At 42.8% G+C, this 18,119-nt stretch overlaps 1 protein-coding gene across 6 annotated transcripts in view; it reads right to left on the minus strand.

Annotated features, from left to right (window-relative positions):
• ZNF423 (zinc finger protein 423) overlaps positions 1-18,119 on the minus strand; it is a 245,577-nt gene that overhangs the window by 190,023 nt on the left and 37,435 nt on the right. For all 6 annotated transcript variants that reach the window (XM_080411209.1, XM_080411208.1, XM_080411212.1 and 3 more), the window contains one exon: positions 1,653-1,712. In XM_080411209.1, the coding sequence (XP_080267335.1) occupies positions 1,653-1,712 (60 nt within the window). The remainder of the gene's footprint in view (positions 1-1,652; positions 1,713-18,119) is intronic.

Below are 18,119 nucleotides of genomic sequence, written 5' to 3' on the forward strand. Positions count from 1 at the left end.
GCACCCTGTTCTGATAGGATGCTGTATTGCATCTTTATACACATGTAAGATTGACATCTGTAGCTACTGAACATATTAAGAGGAAAATCTCCCAGTTAGCACATATTTTCTTTAAGCTGCCATAAATCACACATACAATACATTTTATCCCATATCCGACGTCTTGAACGAGAGCTGTAATTATAGGAGTAAATGAAGAAAAATGGAGGAGATTCAACTAATTTGGGAAAAGCCTTTCACAGGCTGTCTTTTACTTACAGCACAGTCACCATTAACATCCAAAAATCCCAAATTAACTCCTGCTCTGCACAGAAATTATTTTTGTTGTTGTTGCTGCTGTTTTGAACCTCAGCCTGTGTTAAATTTAATACAATTCAAGATTTGTGATAGATAACACCGGTAACTCCACTCCACTGCTGTTTGAGACGAAGGTCAAGCAAGAGAGCTGGCGAGCGCTCTTTTCATGCGCCGTTAGCTCCAGGCACAAAGGGGCCTTCGACATCACAGCTGGGGGTTTGCAGCAGCAGCAGCAGCAGCAGCAGCAGCAGTATTTGCTATCAAAGACTAGTGAAAACATGAACCGTTCAAAACAGCCGTGGCACCCAGAGAAGATGCACCTAGTGCAACCCAGAGCGCAGCTGGTACAAAGTGAAATGCCAAAGTGCCACACAAAGGGAGTTTATGTCTTCAAGACCAGCCAGATACTGACTCCAGTAAGAAAAGTCTCCCGTGAGCCAGTCTCCCCGTGACTCTTAAAACCCATGCCAACCAGGAATGCAGCACCATTATTAATTTTCATATTACTGCTCAGTTTCTGAGCTGTTCTCATGTCGCTGCTGAGCTTCCAAGAGAATACCATTGTGCAGTCCAGTATGAAGAGAGCACAGAAACAGACTTATGGTCTTCAAAATAAAAAATATTCTGAGAATTTGCTAAACGTTAAAGACATAATAGCAAGTAAAATATCTTTACACAGGGCACAAACAGTGACTGAGATGTGACTAGTTACTTTAAACGCAAACTCATTTGACTATTACCCTCATGCTTGTGTTATCGATACATATTACTCAACTACAGACAAGCTTGCTTTATTCTGTTCGGTTTCTTGAGCCTCTTTTTACTCAAATTAGCAAGGTAACACAGATGAGCAAGCCCCAGACACATGTTTAAATGTTATTACTATCAAGCAGACCAAAAGCTGGTTCAAATGTTAAAGCTTTCTACCACGGCGATGTACCACTTTTTATTCTCCAGCCCTGACAGTACTTTCCAATTTCCTCTGAGAGGAGAAATACACACATTCCAGTTGAGACCGAGGTTTAAAATTCCTATTAAAGCAGCTTTTATGTAATTAGATTGGAATGAATGTGCAACAGTGCCCATTGCAGAAAACTTCAAAGTGGTTATACTGGAGAAATCACAACCCGTTTCAGTATGCCCACAAGAAGAAAGAATGGCTCTCCAGAGGATAAGAGTATATTAGTCTCTGTATGTAATAGATTTTATTGACCATATGGAACTGATATAAAAATTGTGTTGCAGTGGGTAGTCTTGGATTTGAGACAGGAATGTGACATACAAAATACAGTTCCTGTAAAAAGCCTGGCAGCTTTCTGGCAATTTTTGCAATCAGAAGAACCTAAAATATTTACCTGATTGAGTCACTGATGAGTCCCAGGTCAAAGCAAAATCTGAAGATTCACCCTCTTCAACTGAAAAAGAACAAAAATAAGTTGTGATTGCTAAACCAAACCAACTGGAAGGCAAAGCCATCTGAAAACTTGGTCCACTATGACATTAAGTATTAAAACAGACTTCTGCACTGCTGAAAAAGAACTTACTGCTTTCTATAAAATAATTCATAAGGTAGACATTTAGTAAAGAGATTTTCCCTGTGTTTTAACCTAAATATGGGTTTGCAGTTTCCTCCTGAACAGGTAACAGTAAATTCACATGAAATTTTAATAGAAGTTTAAATACTACTAGCCGCTAAGTATTCATATTTGAAATTTTGTACATTCACAACTTGCTTGTGCACAATTGCCACTGTAAATGTAGAGGTAATTTTTTTAAACGTATGCTGTAACAGATCATAGTAAAGAACTGTCCTGTGTCAGAACACCTGACTTATGTCATCTTTATGTACTAACGTACTAGCTATACTCAGAACAAGTGGTATCTTAACTTTTTCCAGAGCTCAGAATTAAAAAATACTATTCTAATGTGCAACCATGTTCTGTAATATGGTGGTCATAAATAACTGCATTTAAGGCTTGCTGATGTGAAAACTGTCAGAGCCAGGTGCTCAGCACTTGCAAGTGATATATCTATAACCTTCTGCCTGTTAAGAATTATAAAATGTCATCTGATTCTTACATTTTTAAAAATAACCAAGAGATCAACTGACAACAAGCAGGGTAAAAAAAGAGCCCGATCCTACTGTTACTGAAATCATTGGCAGGTTTACTAAAGTCAGATTGGGCTTTGAAAGCGGTAACTGCAGAAATTCTTCTTTTTAATTGCAAAAGTTGATCATCCTTACCTGTCTGCTCTGTCACCATGACACTAAACAAATGTAATTCATGGGTCTTTATTTCCTGACAAAAAGTATTTACTCCATGCTCTGAACAATGCCTAACTCTTTACATTATGTTGGATTCAATTACAAATTCCACGCAATTCTACAACTGAAATCCAAGTGATATTGTAAAGTCTCAAGCACAGCTGCTGCTGCTATTGTCCAGCAGGGACCTGTATGCCCAGGCCCTGGAACCTGCTCCAGTGATTACTTACATTGAGTATTTATATTTTCACCAAAAGATTCTTGATTTTATGCTTTCCTTCCACACACACACACCCAACTTTTTTTTTTTTTTTTTCCCCCCAGTCCACTACAGAATTCTGGCACCCTGTAAGCTATCTATCAGGTTGATGTCAACAGTAACATCATGTGGCATTATGAACAGAAAAGATAATTTACATAGGTAGTGCCATGACAAATTTTGATTTTATGTTCAGACCATAAACAAATGTGCTCCACAGAAGGGCACAACTCCAGTCCTATTAGTCTGCAAGTTTACTAATGGAATAGCGTGGAATTTGGCCACTTCTTTTGAAAAATCATACCTGAGACACAATTACACTTTTTCCTATATCTATGTTAGCATAAAGGCCATGTCACATAATATGAAATTCCAGAATGATAGAGAAAAACAAGATACAAAGCTATGAGCTTACTGAAGCCGTTATCAGTACTATTTCCCAACAGCGGCAGAGCAGGCTTGGTTCACTCGCGCATGCTCTCCGCTGGAGGCTCACCTACCATTTTGTGTTCTGTCAAGACACCATATTGTTCCCATTTTGACCCACCTCTTACTAGAAAAACTCCGGACATAGTTATCCTAAATACAACTTCACTCTTGCACAAATATATGTCTTGTTTTAACATCGAAATCTACATCTATTTGGGAGGTTTCTGCTCCAAAACTAAATAAGCTAAGTTTGCAATTCATGTACATTAGTCAAAACAGGCAAGTGGAATTTTTATTTAAGCCTTGAACGCTTTTTGATTGTCTTACTTGGACAGTTTTTTATATTACTACTTTTATGCTGAAGGGGGTTTTATTTCTTTACATTTTATCTTAGAAAGAGAGGTAAAAAAAATACCAGTCTGCTAAAAATACATAACAGCAATAAATTCAGTCCTAGTCAAGTAGAAGTATATGGGATCAACACTGGTCATCGGCAATTTTAGAAACACACTGCCTTTCATGTTGGTTAAACACCGGAGACTATCTAGTCCTTGAGCTGCTGCAGGGCAGCTGGCTCCAGCACGTAACAAAACTGCGTTTTTTGGAATCCCTTAAATGAGGGCAAAGGTTTGAGTCAGCCTCTGTTGGCATTAATTTGCTTTGCTCCCTGATGACTGAAAAGGGGACAGAGAACACATATGTGAAGATGACGGCACTTAAATTCACTTCATATTATTGCAGCCATGGTTTCAGGTTCTCCCCCTCTCTTTGCTCAGACCCACCACGTAGCTGACAGTGCTGCACCTCCACGTAGGGAAGAGGCCAGTGGGATGGAGCCTCTTGAGCTTAGACAGAGACACATCTCCCTGCAGCTGCGGCTCACACCACTATTGCCCCTTTTTCTCTCCTTTTCATTTTTCTTTTATTTTTCAGGTTTTTAAGCAAACATCATCTTTCATAGGATCAGCTGTAAGAAAAAGTTAACAGCCAAACCTACTCCAAGAGGTATCGCTGTATTGGGCTGATGTTTCTCTTGGGCAGCAGGACAGCATGTCCAGTTGTCCCCTCGGACAGCAAGCACGGGGCAGACGCAAGCATGTCCAGGCAGGACATGACCACAGGCTGGCACTCCTCAGGACCAGTCTTAGGTGGTTTTACGGAGCGGGATGGTCACAGTGACAGCCAGTCAGGAGCCCTGACCCAAGCACTTGATCCTCACCTGCCTGCTGATCCATCAACTAAGCTAGGCAGTGGGCACAGAGAAACAAGGGGCAAAAGCATGCCCCACCTGAAAAAGAAATATACCGATGTAATTAAGAAACCACAGAGGTTTGGAGAGAAAGCACATCAGTGAGGCTGAAGCGAAAAAATAGGTGATCAGGCTTTGCAATAGGCACCAAGCGTAATTGTAGGGAGACCATGTAGGAGCCATGCTTCTGCTCCCTCTCCATAACAGGCATAAAACCAAGAGCCCAGAGGTTCCTCCGTGGCTGCCTTAATCTTCTGGATATAAATTGTTATTTAAGGAGCTGGCATTTGCAGTAGTGTCACTGCTGGCTTTAGCTCAGCCTCCGCAATAAGCAGAAGCCACAGAAGTCAGAGGGAAAGATAATCAGTTTCTTCCTCCCAAACTGAACTTCAACACCCAAGCAGTTGCAGCTAAAATCTGCCCTCAGTTGCACACGGCTGTTGCTGGACTCACAGGGAAGCAGCAGGAGCTTTCCTGGGCTGGTTGGAGATGTGGGGACATGACACTGTGCACAGAGGGGTGAGGAGTCCCGCAGACCCCCATCTGAGGACAGACCCCCGGGAGGCTGCCTCAGGGCTTGGCCAACCCTCCCCAGGAGGGCAGAGTGGGTCCAGGACAGATCTGGCTGCGACTGCTGTAGAAGGGATTTCCAGCTCTTGCTACTGAGAAACAAGAAGAAAAAAACCAACTTGGTCCATAATATGAGCCAGTGAGTAATTCACTTAAGTTCATTCTTCAATTAAACTTTCAGTTTCTTGTCACTTCTTGAAACCTAGGTTGACTCAGGCGAGCAGTGTACATTACCATTCACTGTGTGGGTGCTATTATTTAAATAGTAGTAATGGCCAAAAAACTCCAGTGAAGAGGTACAAAGCATTCAACACAGTCACTTTCAAAATACATTGCACAGTAAAATAATTCCTGTTCCATTAGCAGGAAAATATGTTTTCTGAGAGACACCAGCCACAATCACAACTACTGAAGTCAAGGACTAGACACTTCCATCTATGCTAGTTAATTACTCTGAATGTGCAGGGACACACAAGTCTACTTTGCTGATGCGCAGCATGGGCAGGAGCCACCCAAGTACCCAAAGTACTCTGCAGCTTGGGAATATCGCAGGCAACAGCAGCACAGTTTAAGATGGAAAGCTGGAATTTTATAAAGCAATTAGAGATCTTGTATCAGCTCTAACTACTTCACGGGAGTCCTGGCAACATAATGGTGAAAGCTCAGCACTTCACGAAATTTTGGAGGCATTTCATACTGGGCATTAAAAATGAAGACACCCAAATTCACTGATGATAAGCTTTGGGCAGAATGTTTACAAGTGCGCTTCACATGTTTTTCTTGGATACTTCCCATTTTCCTTCACAAACTCACCTCATTTTCTCCCCAAAATATGTTGTGTGCCTGCACATTAAGCCATGGTTACAACCACAGAAGTTGCTATGTAATTACACTCTTAGTCTTGTCTCTGTCTGCTCTCTACATCCAAATGAACATTTTTAAATGCTTCGGAAAAGCATATTACTACTCCTTTAGTAATACAGAGACAATACAGCAGGAGAACAAAAGTTTGGTCCCGCTCTGCTCCACGTGTCATCAACAGAATGGCAACTGGGGTGCAACACACTGCACCAGTGGAGAGGGCACACGTCTCCCAGTGCCAGATTCAATACACAGCTGATTAGAAAAAAAGATGGGCAAGAAAAGTTTCAAAGAATTAAACCTTGATATCAACACTCACAGCACTATATTTCTATTTTTAACGATAAAGACTTTTATATTCTTCTTTTTTTGTCAATGGTCCAATAGTATTTGCCAACACACAGAGATAAAGTACTGGAAATAAAAAAAAAAAAAAAAACAAAACCAGAGACACCCTTTTAGCTGCATCCTTCAGGTTGATGATTATGAGATAGTTACAGGAAACTCATCCAAGAGTGTGCCTGCCAGAACAGCTGTGCCTTTGGTGAAATCTGGGGGCACATATGAAGCTGAAACCTTTCAGGAAGGCTGTCTTTGACTTGAAAATATCTTATTGTTAGTCAACTCAAAAGATAGGTAACTCTGTGCACTGCCCACCCGCAGCCTGGTGCTGGGAGGGCACTGCTGGCAGTGGGAGAACGTTCCCTGTTCTGCACCAGAACAGGAGGACTCACTGCTGTCATGCCTGGAGAAGACTGTTCTGCTCCCACTGACTGTGGGACCCAAATGCAAGAGGCAGAACAAGGACAGGGCCAACATGGGGAGAAGCTGTGGTCAATGGCAACATCACAATACAGCACTCTTGTGGGCGCCAAATATTTGCATTTTGCCCACTCATCTCAGATGTTCTCCAAGGGCGCTTACTTAATTGCTAGGTCACGAGTGCTGCAGGCTCAAAGATTTTGGTTCTTTATGCTCAGAGAAACTTTTGAAAGGATTCAGCATCCATTCCCCCTAAGAGTGAGAACATCTATTTATGGGGCTACCATTACCTGAACTCCATTCACAGTCACAGTGCTTATTTAACACTTTATCACTCCCAGGAAAGAAGTTAACCTTATCAAAGTAAGACGCTTCTGAACCAAATGTTGATTTCTAGATGCAATCAAGCTTCACAAGTGAGCAACAGCCCCTCAGTAATTCAGATGGCGTGTGTATGCTCCCTTATCCTATTACACAGGCTTCAAGGACCACAAGGACCAGTTTAACTCTTCCCACAATATAAAAACTCCATAGTATGCTAACTAAATGTCAGGAACTGTGACAGGTTGAGAAACTGCTGAGAAATATGTTGAGTTACAAGCAAATCCCCCAGTTGATGGGGGAACTCTCCTGAATCGGGGCTGCTACCAAGAGCTGCAGTTGGGACCAGGGCCACTCCCTCACCCATGAGCAACCTTTGAAAACTCCATGTACAGAACAATTTCAGCGCAGAAAATGCTGGTGCCACTTTTTAATTTGGAGGATTTTGTCAGATTTTGTTGGTGACAGAACACTCTCAAATAAACCTGGGGAAATCTCACTGATGCCTGTGTACTAGCTGTAACGTACGTGTCAAGATTCACAGCTTTTACTCTAGAGAAATACCCTAGCACCAATCCACATTGTAAGCCAATCACACGGTAACCACATATTTTCCCTGACCTAACTGTAGGTACTCGCAAGCAAGAGCTCTGTGATCTTCTGTAATCTTCAGGCTTCTTTGCTGCCTTTCAGATGCACATCTCTCTGTGCTGTCCTACCCAGCCTTCGCTCCGTCCTTCCCATCACATGAAATTACATGCTCCCAAATCAGTGCAGGACACAGAATAGCTCCATCCAACCGCCATTCATCCACCACGACTCATCCCACAGCACTCACAGCCTGGGATTTGATACAGCGCTCTTAATCCTGCAAAATGCAGAGCAGCTTCCATTTCCACAAAGTCAAAGGGAGCTGAGGATGCTCAAAACTTTGTGGACTGAGGATTGTATATTAGCCAGTTTCCAGCTGCTTGGCATGGCAGGAGCACAAAGGATGTTAACAATCTTTACACTTTAAATAGACTGGTATTTTCCACTCACATCTACAGTCTGTCCTTTGGAGAGGTACAGATAGGCTTGCTCCTCGAACTGAAAGAGGAGGAGAATACCACTGCTCTCACAGCCTACTACTCAGAGAAGTTTGGTCCCGCACAGCACTGGGAGCTGCTACCACAATTAGCAGGGGCATACAAAAAAAAAAAGAAAAGGTTGGAAATGGCTACTTTAAGCTGAAGCCAGCTAGTCCCTTATGTTCACATCACCTCCCAGCTCAGCATAAAGCTTTCCCTCCCTTCTGCTTATATGTTGCCTGTTACATTCCCCACCTCCTAACATCAGAGACACAAAGGTCTGCAAAACACAAAAATCTGCGTAAAAGGAGCAAAGAAAAGTAGCAGTATGGAAAAAGACCCCATTTGTTTTTTAAACGAAGCGCCACTGCAGCAAAGCTGCAGGCCCCTGCCCTGGAGCGCAGCAGGGTGCAGAGGTGGCCCCGAGCCAGGCCATGCCACGCATGAGGAACCCGCTGCCCTTTGTCAGGAGGCTGGGGCTCTCTCCTGCCAGCGTGCACAAGGAAACTTCCACATCCAGCCGACAACGGGAAGATCTGTGGGGCTTTGCCAGTACTGAGAATAGGTGCTGGTGAGCGTATGCTGATGCATTTACCGTACCTTGCAGCTAAAAGGAAAGGCAAATCCCCCTGGTGCGTCTGTACCAACATTCAGGGGAGCAAAAAGGTACCTGGCAGAAGCAGCCAGGTGTGCTTTATACCAGCCATTTGCGCCAATTTACTCCCTTTGGAAAATCAACTTTGCAAGAGGATTCCTGCCAGGCCTCCCAGTGTTTACTAGGTATTTTGCTTGTTTGTGTGATCATTTCCATTTAGCGTTAGTAACACTTTACTATTTTTTCCCCTCGTAGCTGGTGAAACAGAGCACTGGGACATCAAGGCATCACCCAAGAGGTGACGGTGTATTCCTTGCCCATGCCCTAACCCACGGGAATTGTGCGTGGTGCTTGGCACACTCACTCACAGCTCCAGAGCCACCTCCCTGTTCTCTCCCCAGTGCACAGCCGATTCAGCTATCGGTGGCCCTCGGCCAGGAGGATTTTTTCCACCTTAAATAGGACTGTTATATATTAGTCCTTTCATGGGCCAGCAGGCCAGGGAATAAGACAAGAGGGTTTACTGAAATGGCTTATTTAGCTAGTTCAGAGCCCAGATTTGCACAAGTTCTCTAGCTGCTTTTCTCCAAAGTCAGTAACAGGGCTTGGCAGAGACTGTGGGTTTTGCTGGCAAAGTCAGCCTTTTTGTGTGAAGGAGGGAGGAGTGGGGAAACCCAGACTGCTGTGCTCTGTAGGTCAGGGAAAAGAAAAAGAAAAAAAAAAAGAAGAAGAAAAAGAAGAAAGGAAGAAGGATGAGACAAATGGGACAGAATTACAAAGGAAAACTGAAAAAAAAAAAGATAGGAACAGAAGAAGATGTGAAGGTGATTAAGGAGAAAAAGACAAACAACAAAATAAGGTAGCACTAGCAGGTTTATGCAAAGGAGATCTAATTATGGGTGGCTAAGTCCTCCAGGACATTAATATTCCATCGTAATGTGTCTAGTTTCCTCCTTTCCAGACATGGCAGGGAGGAAATGAGAATCACTTAGATACACTGTTTAATGAGCAAATGATGGACGATCACCAAATACAGCCTGCCTGATAAGTATCCATTAGCTTAAACTCGCACAGTAAATCTGTGCCTAGCTAACAGGCCTGCCTCTTCAAACACTATAGCAAAACTTAATGTAACTAGAGAAAGGGATCGTTATAAATAAAAATCTCATCTCTGAAAGACAATACAGACAGTAGGACATACATAATGGTTAATCACAGCCCTTCCCATGGACAGCACACCTGACTCACAAGCCAGAGCATATTTATTCCCAGTGCTCATACTTAGTTTCTGTGTGTCTAATTCACAGACTTCACTGGAGACAGATATTTCCCATCAAAATCTATTATATAAATAAATATGAGTGTATGGTGTAATAAAATGCAGGCAATGTTTCAGGTTGCTCTCAAGATCAACATCTTATACATGCAATACATTAAGTTTAGAGTTCTCAAAACTGGGCCTGCAGACATGCCACTTCCATACTTTACATTACAGATTTGGGATCAATACTTTTACTGATGGGTCTTACAGCTTGTCGTTGAAGATTAATCCCCAGAGGGCAGGGTGGGTGGTTTTTTTCCCTTTAATTGCAATACATGGCATTTTAATCTGTGAATTGCTCTAGAATTTAGAGGTTGCCCTGAAAGAGGCACCTGCCCAAAGGAGCCCCCTTCTCTGTGCTACATATGAGACCCACAGCAGCAGCACCTCAGCTCTGCACAAGAATCACATTTTCCTGGCACACTGGTATAGAACCATGCCAGCAATGGCTGGCACTGGGAACATCCAGTTTTAGGTTCCCCAGGTCTTATCAGGAAGCACTATACCTGCAGCTCTGCCACAGGGAAACACGTTGCCCCTTGCTAGGTGTGCTGCTGTCCCCCCTCTGTCCTGCAGCAGGCTGTGCCAACCTCCTGCACCCCCAGCACAAGGGGACACGTCTCTGCTACCTTCCCACCCTCCTCTTGCCTTTTTGCACAAAAATCTCAGTATCAGTTCTTTTTAATTGTTGCTTTCACCTCGGAAATGCAGGAAGGGGACTGGAGTTTGGGAATCCTCCTGCTTTTTCTGCTTGGAATTTGCCTGGCCATGACGCTGGTGGGCCCAAGGAACCTATCTATCCCACCGACGGCCCATTTGTGCCCAGCACAGATGTGCTGCAGCCACAGACATATCTTCTGTGATGAACTCTGCTGGAAATGGATGGGAGCACCAAGGATCCCTACCCTCACCTGCCCTGGCTAGGCTGAGTCCCAGCCTACACCACCACCCCTGCTCCAGTGGGGTGAGAACACAGGCGTGGGGCAGAGAGCAAAGAGGTGGTGAGGGAAAGGGAGATGCACAAGGACACGGAGTGCAAGGCAGTCACTCCTGTGGACGGGATGGGGAATGGCAAGCACTGGCTGCCTGTGGGTGTGCTCCTCCTTGCATTAGTATATGCATTTCTAAGGCAACTGTCACCATAGTGTCTGCACCTTCTTTCAAAAACAGATCTACTACAAGTAAGCAGGCACTTTAAAGCTCAAGTGAAACCGAACAGGTGAATCTGGCATTCCTCGTGTTGCTCATAAAATCATGTATTTTACTTCAGCAACCAAGAGTTTAAATATTCTTGCTCCATCTGGAGCACTGCTGGATGACAGAAACATGTACATGTTGAATCCCTAACAAACAGAAACAAGAAAAGTAGAGAAAGGGGGAATTAACACACTTAGAATTCATAGCCAGGACTTTAATTTCATAGTTGTGAAGTCATCCCTTGCTCTGCTAAAATGCCAAAATCAGGCTGAAATTACCCAAAGACAAGACAATGATGCAAAAGACCCATGAAAAGTGACAGACCACAGGTGAGTCAGCAAGTACAAAGACCAAGCTGCTACTCAAATACTTGCAATTTCTTATACCTTCCACCACACTTTGGTGTAGAACTTGTACTAGTGAAGGCTCTGCTACCACCCTACGCACTTTTGAGCGCAGATACCTGGCGAGTAAAGGTACACATATCTCAGGTATCACCTAAGACAGTATTTGCAAGCACACAGGACACAGGGCTCTGCTTTGGAAGACAGCAGACCTGAGAGGTGCAGTTGGCAGAGAAAAGGTGCACATGGCAGAGTCCAGCTGAAGGGATGGTACAGGCCAAAGGCACGCCAGAAAGGCGTTTATTGTTTCCTGAACATAAATGGCTACAATGAAATGAAGTTTCAGAATGAAACCAAAACACCATGAAGTTCAAACACTGGACTTTGCACAAAGAATACAATGTGGGGTCTCACCAAGTCAGATTTATTGCATGCTTTGCTGCTCCAGAAAAAGAAAACAGGGCAGGGGGACATGGGACAGCACTATTTTTACATTAGGGCTTTAAAGTTTCTCTATAAGCAGGACACCTAATAAAACAATTTACATGTGCTAGCTCTGTCTTGAGGCAGCTAATGAGGATGCTGAAAAGTTAACATCTAACACGGACTAACATGGACAAAGAAAGGGGAACGTTCCAAAATTAATTTACATAAACTTTTGTATGGGAACAGGAACAAAACTAGAAAAGAACAGAAGTAGACAACTACGATCTGCAGGTGGGCAGTGGGGCCATAACTCCTTACACTACCTCTTGCTCTGGTAAAGTACATAAAGAGATTTACGTGCACCAGAAGACTGAGTACATACACCCTACTTCAGGCTGCAGTCTGCTCCCCATTACTACTAATGGGCATCGCCCTTCTGTGTTCTGCTTAGTTAAAACCATCTGACCAAGTGCAGTTCCGTAATAAAAAAACCTCACAAAAAAAAAAAAAAAAAAAAAAAAACCTATTCACTGTCCCACCTGCTATGGTCAGACCAAGAGCCACATCCCTCCAGATCCTGCTGCTGTGGACAATGAGTAGCTTTTTCCTTTCCTTCAGCAGAGAGCTGCCATCAGGATGTAATACTCTCCAGCTCATCTCATCACAACCATAAATCAAGTCCCACTTCACAGCAATTTCCCCACTATGGATTTCATCCAGACCCAACAGAAGCAGATGCAACATCTCCCACTTCACATGGATCAGGCATATTACTGTCAGCCTCCATCCTGACCTGTCCCAGAAGCTGGGAGAACCCCAGTTTTCAGACTTGGGTTTAAGGTAGAGAGCTTAATGCCCATGAAAAATCCACACTTGCAAATGTGATAAAAAGAACAAAAAATTACTTAAACAACAGCAATTACCTTGAGGGTCACTGATGAAATGGTAAAGCACACAACCACTCTACTCTTACACTTGTTTAAGTCTGTTAATTCATAATTCTTCAAAGCAGGTTTTACTGTGTTATGCCTAAAGCCCTCATCCCTGCTGCAGAGAGCTCCAGCAGGAGCAGAGCTGCTGTACCAAACACTTTGTTTAGCATCACGCTCCCCTCCACAAATACCCTATTCAGCATCCAGAGCTATTAATCACAACTGCAAAAATATATATATATCTTTAACCAGATTTCTACACCTCAGCCAAAAAAAAAAAAATACACTGGTTTTTACTGCTAATCCTTCAAACCTGGAAATTTTTCCAGTGGTGAGCTGTGTTTGCAGCATAGGTAGCACAGGAAAAGGAAAAGAGAGTAGGTTTTTCCTGGCCAGCCATTTTAATTAGAGCTATGAGGGCTTGGAAAAACCCATCTGGTGAGTGGAGTTCCTTCCCCTTTTCCCCTCCTCTTGGGATACTGGTGCCAACCGGAAAGACCCAAAATTCCAAAAGCAGAAGTATGCTGGGCTGCCAGCGCACCCGCTTTGCTGCCGTGGCAGGGGATCAGGCCCTCGACCCACACAAGCAGGGCTTCAGCCTTCCTGATGAGAGCAGGGCTTCAAGGGCCGTTCAAAGGAGTTTGTTTCCCAAGCAAATAACTCACTGTAGTTCTTTTGTGCATGCAAGCGTATGTGTGTGTGTGTGTGTCTGTGTGTGTGGCAATACTCCCCGGGCTCACTCATTTTAATGCTGCTTTCTCCCCAGATGAAAATATACATATTCTTATTAAGAAAAAAAAATGTGCAAAGTATAAATTTGCATCTGTGATCATTTCTGGTTCATAAATTGTATTTTAATAATAAAACAATATACTCTTCTGTACTGCTTTTTAAACACTAACAGGAAAGTCTGTCTTATCTGTACACAAGCCTAAATATTTTGATGAAGGAACACACAAACAGTATAAAACAAGTACTGTAAAGTGAAATACAGATAAAAGGGTAAAGAAAAGCAGATGTAAAGTTTAATACACGGAGAATTCAGCACCTCATCCTGCCTCCTTCGCCACAAGAAAAGTTTCTTCAGTCACACAGAATGACTCACGTAAGCAGATGCCCCACACCTCCCCACTGCTGAATTTTATTGCACAGGTCAAGGGAAATTCTCCAGCTGAGTTTCTTCCTACTAGAAAGACAGGCTTTGTTGGCCATGTTAAGGTGAAAGAAATTACAATGTGGGAGAGAAAGTTGTATATATCACATATATGCCTTCGTAGCGTCAAATTTAATTTGCAGAAAAACTAACTTGGCCACCATAAAGTGGAAACTAATATTTTTTATGACCCCTTAACAACCTGTCCTTAGTGCTAACATACCATAAATAAATTTCAACATCTTGTTATACATGTAGTTTATTTTAAACAAGACTAAAAGGGGAAAACAGTTCTTATTGAAAATTGGCACGCGTACAAAGAAAGGGGGAAAGCTGGCTTTTAAAACTTTATCCCAAAGCCTACACTTTTTTTTTTTATTCCTGTTAAACTTACCACCTTTCCACTGAAATGAAACATAGAAAGAGTTTCCAAATATTTTATAATTCTGAATGGATTTCCCTAGTGTAACAGTAATAATATTTTTACAGTTAAAAGATCCACTGATTTAATAAGTGTGATTTGTGTATTTAGAAAATTCATTAGAGCAGACATTCCCCAACATTTTTAGATTTATTTATTTATTTAGTCTAATTTGGGTACACTACTTCAAAAGAACGCTTAGAGCTTCCCAGTTCCTTAGTCACTCACTAATAACATCTAATAATTAATAAAGACATGTAAATTCTTAACTCCCAGAACTATTCCAAACTTACTATCTGTATGCTTCATGTCATGTCTCACTTATAGATATCTGCATTACTTTGTTTCATAAAATGCTGAAGGGACACGTACTTATCTTGCTCTCCACCAAGAGTGAATATTCAGGCATGCCGCAACCAAAGCCTGAGCAAACCTCTCCTCTAGGAGCCTGCAGAGTTTTCCAGGCAACTGTGGAGGTTTTTAACGGGTTTTACTGCACAGCTGTGTGTGTCCCTTCTGCAAATGCCAGTGCCTGCACGCTTTTGTAAATGCACACGTGCTTGTATATGCATGCTTGTGTAAATGCACACACCTGCAGCAGCTATGGGGGACACGCACTTCTTCAGCCACTGTAGAAATGCAGGTGTGGTGTCAGGTGAGCACATCAGGATAGGCTCATTAGCGCTAACTTTTGGGAGTATTTGGGAGCCAGGAGGGAATGAACCAAGCAAATGTGCAGCTGTGATATGGGAAGTACAGGCCCAGCTTAAGAGTAAATGCAATGCCTGGGACAGCAACTCCGAAAGCATCTGTAGAGACAAAGAGGGCACAAGCAAACACCCTCATTCCCCTTCATGAGGCTGCCAGCCCCTTCTGCCTCTGTCTGCAGAGCTGTTACAATCCCTGTCCTATGGGCAGGGACCACGGGGTATAACATTAGCTCCAACCATCTTTACTTGGAGGCAAATTATATTGTGTCTGCTCCTCTCTGACAAGTGCTCCTGTCAGGGCTTTGTGTTCTGCAACATTTCCTTGCCATTTATTTGCTTGTTTTGATTTCTGGTCTTCTGTCGGGAGGAAGACTGCCAAAACCGTAAGTCCTGTCTCCTACAAGTACTGCTAAGCCTGGGAAATGGGGCATGGGGATTTCCACACATGGCTCAAGCCAGTAGGTTGACAGAAGTTTACTTAAAGAAATACAGCTTGCATAAAGTTTTGTATTTAAATTTCAGTGGACTAAATGAATAGGCCTTGAAAGAAGAATGAAAATAGCTCTACTTCCCTAAATAAAAGGTACCATAATAGGTATTATGAAATGACATTCCGAATAAACTTCCCACACCAGAATCACAAGAATCACGCGCAGCTGCAAGGTTATTCATACACGGACAAACTGTAATTGTGCTGTTAGTTTTGCTCTGTGTAAAACAAGTCCCCCAAGTCTGAATGGCTTCTGCTATGACTTCTTCTAATCCACAAATCTGTTCCTTGAAGCCAAACTGAAACAGAAAAAAGGCACAGAAGTACCTACCTTTCAAAATAAAGAACTTTCTTCCAACCTAACCAATATAAAAAATGCTCAGATAATTAATTTACAGTCGCGCCAAACAGGGTTACTTAGCCGAACTAATGTTTTTTCCCAGGCAAATTTCATCCATAGCCAATGGGTCAGTGAAGCAGAGTTCCTCTACAAATTTGTATGACATCTGAATATATTTCCTATCCATACTTTTCACTGTTAATGAGCTTTCACTGTTGTTTGCTTGATTTCCTGATAGTTACATAATCCTATGGAAATCCTGCAGTAAATAGAAGCTGCATTTGTGTTTGGTCCATACTTATACCCATGCTTCACGTAGTAGGTGTGCTTTGGCCATGCATGCATCAGTACAGAAATAGCTCCAAGTCACACGAACAAACGAACTGCCTAAACAGCAATATGGTAGAGAGGGGATCGACTACCGGCATTCCTTCTTATGACTTACGGACACCACAGTGTTCTGGGAAACCATCGGTTTGTATTAGTGCTGACTGGTTTCAAGGATGGGCTGTTAAGGTGAACATCACTCAAGTGTATGTAAAACTTTCTATTGATCAGAAGGCCAACCCTGTAATCGATAAAGGCGCAGACATCCTATCTCATCCATCATGCAAGCAATTTGTCTAAAAACGTGAAATCATTCTTTTTTGTTGACAAGGTTTTGCGATAGTCTCTGTCTGGGAAGTGGCAGACAAAAGTTTCTGCTAAACACACGCAATAATCATCGTAATGCTACTACACTCAGGGAGACTTGAACTTGCCCCTGACCTCCTAGCTATTCCCGTGTCAGCCCTTTGGCATCAGCCACTACTGGTCGTGCTGGAGGCTTCCTCGTGCACTGGCTGGTGCTGGTACCTTGTAAGTGAGCTCTTTGCTGTAGCTTGGCTCACTGCACTGGCTCTGGGCGGACGACCCTGAGTACCCCACACAGTCTGAAGTTTTCCACCTTGCAGACTACTAAAATCATCTCTTTGATTCAAATTCAGGGGAATGGGATGTGTAACTGGGATAAACTGGGATTATTTTTCTTCTAATATGAGAAATATTGCACTCACCCACTTCTCACTTCAACAGCCTGACACCAAGGCAGGATGTGTCAGTATTTCTGATGGCTCACACCAGTAACATGTCTAGTCACCAACAGCTCCAATACATGAAAGACTAGAAAGATTGAGACCTTAAGGTATGTAACGTTACACAGCATCTGAAGTCCTATTTAAAAGTCAGGTTTGGGTTTTTTTGGCAAAGAGAGTTACTAACCAACTTTCAAAAATAAGGCATGTAAGTGGCTCCTGTTGAAGCCAGAACCACAGCAGGCACTGTGCTCAAGTCTGGCCATTTTTGTCCATCTTTCCACAGTGCAGAAGATCTAAAAGAGCTGACACTGCCTCTAATTCCTTAAACCTTGAGGGGGGAAAGAAAAGAACTCCTGTTCTTTTAGAATTATGATCTACAGGCATTCATTTAAAAAAAAAAAATGAATGCACTTACATTTTAAGTAAGTTCAAGCACTGTTGATTTAAAAAAAATATTAATCTTTTTCACATCTGTGCTTATATGATAGATGCTGTTCAAAACCACAAACCAATCTCCTAAAATACCACACTTCCACCCACTCAGCTGAACTCAGAGATTGCTTTAAAAAGTCTGTTTCTGGGCTATTGGAGTCAGTGGAATTTGGAGCAAAGCCTTCTCTTCTAACCAGACTCATCACTTATTTACGTGGAAATAACAAGATCATAAAAGAGGCACCAGGGCAACGATGTACAGCCCAAATACTTAACGGGTACCCACAGAAATGTAACTTGCACTCTGAAAGGACTGAGAGGGGAGGGGAAGAATTTGGAAAGCAATTCCAGGGCTGGCAGGAGGTAAATCAGCTCACTCCCAGCTCCTCCTTTCCAACTTCACCCTTCCTTCCCCACACTTCAGACGTCCCACCACAGCTAGCCCTGCAGACAAGTGCAGGAATGAATGGCTGAAGCTGGCTACTTCAAGGCTATCCATGGAAAACACTTCTGCCAAACACTCTAGGTTTTCCCCTTCAAACGGGTACATGCAAAGAAACCAATCTACCATGTAGGTTGTACCTATACTGAAGTGATA

The sequence above is a fragment of the Falco punctatus genome, assembly GCF_963210335.1.
Source record: "Falco punctatus genome assembly, chromosome: 14".
In the NCBI taxonomy this organism is placed as follows: Eukaryota; Metazoa; Chordata; class Aves; order Falconiformes; family Falconidae; genus Falco; species Falco punctatus.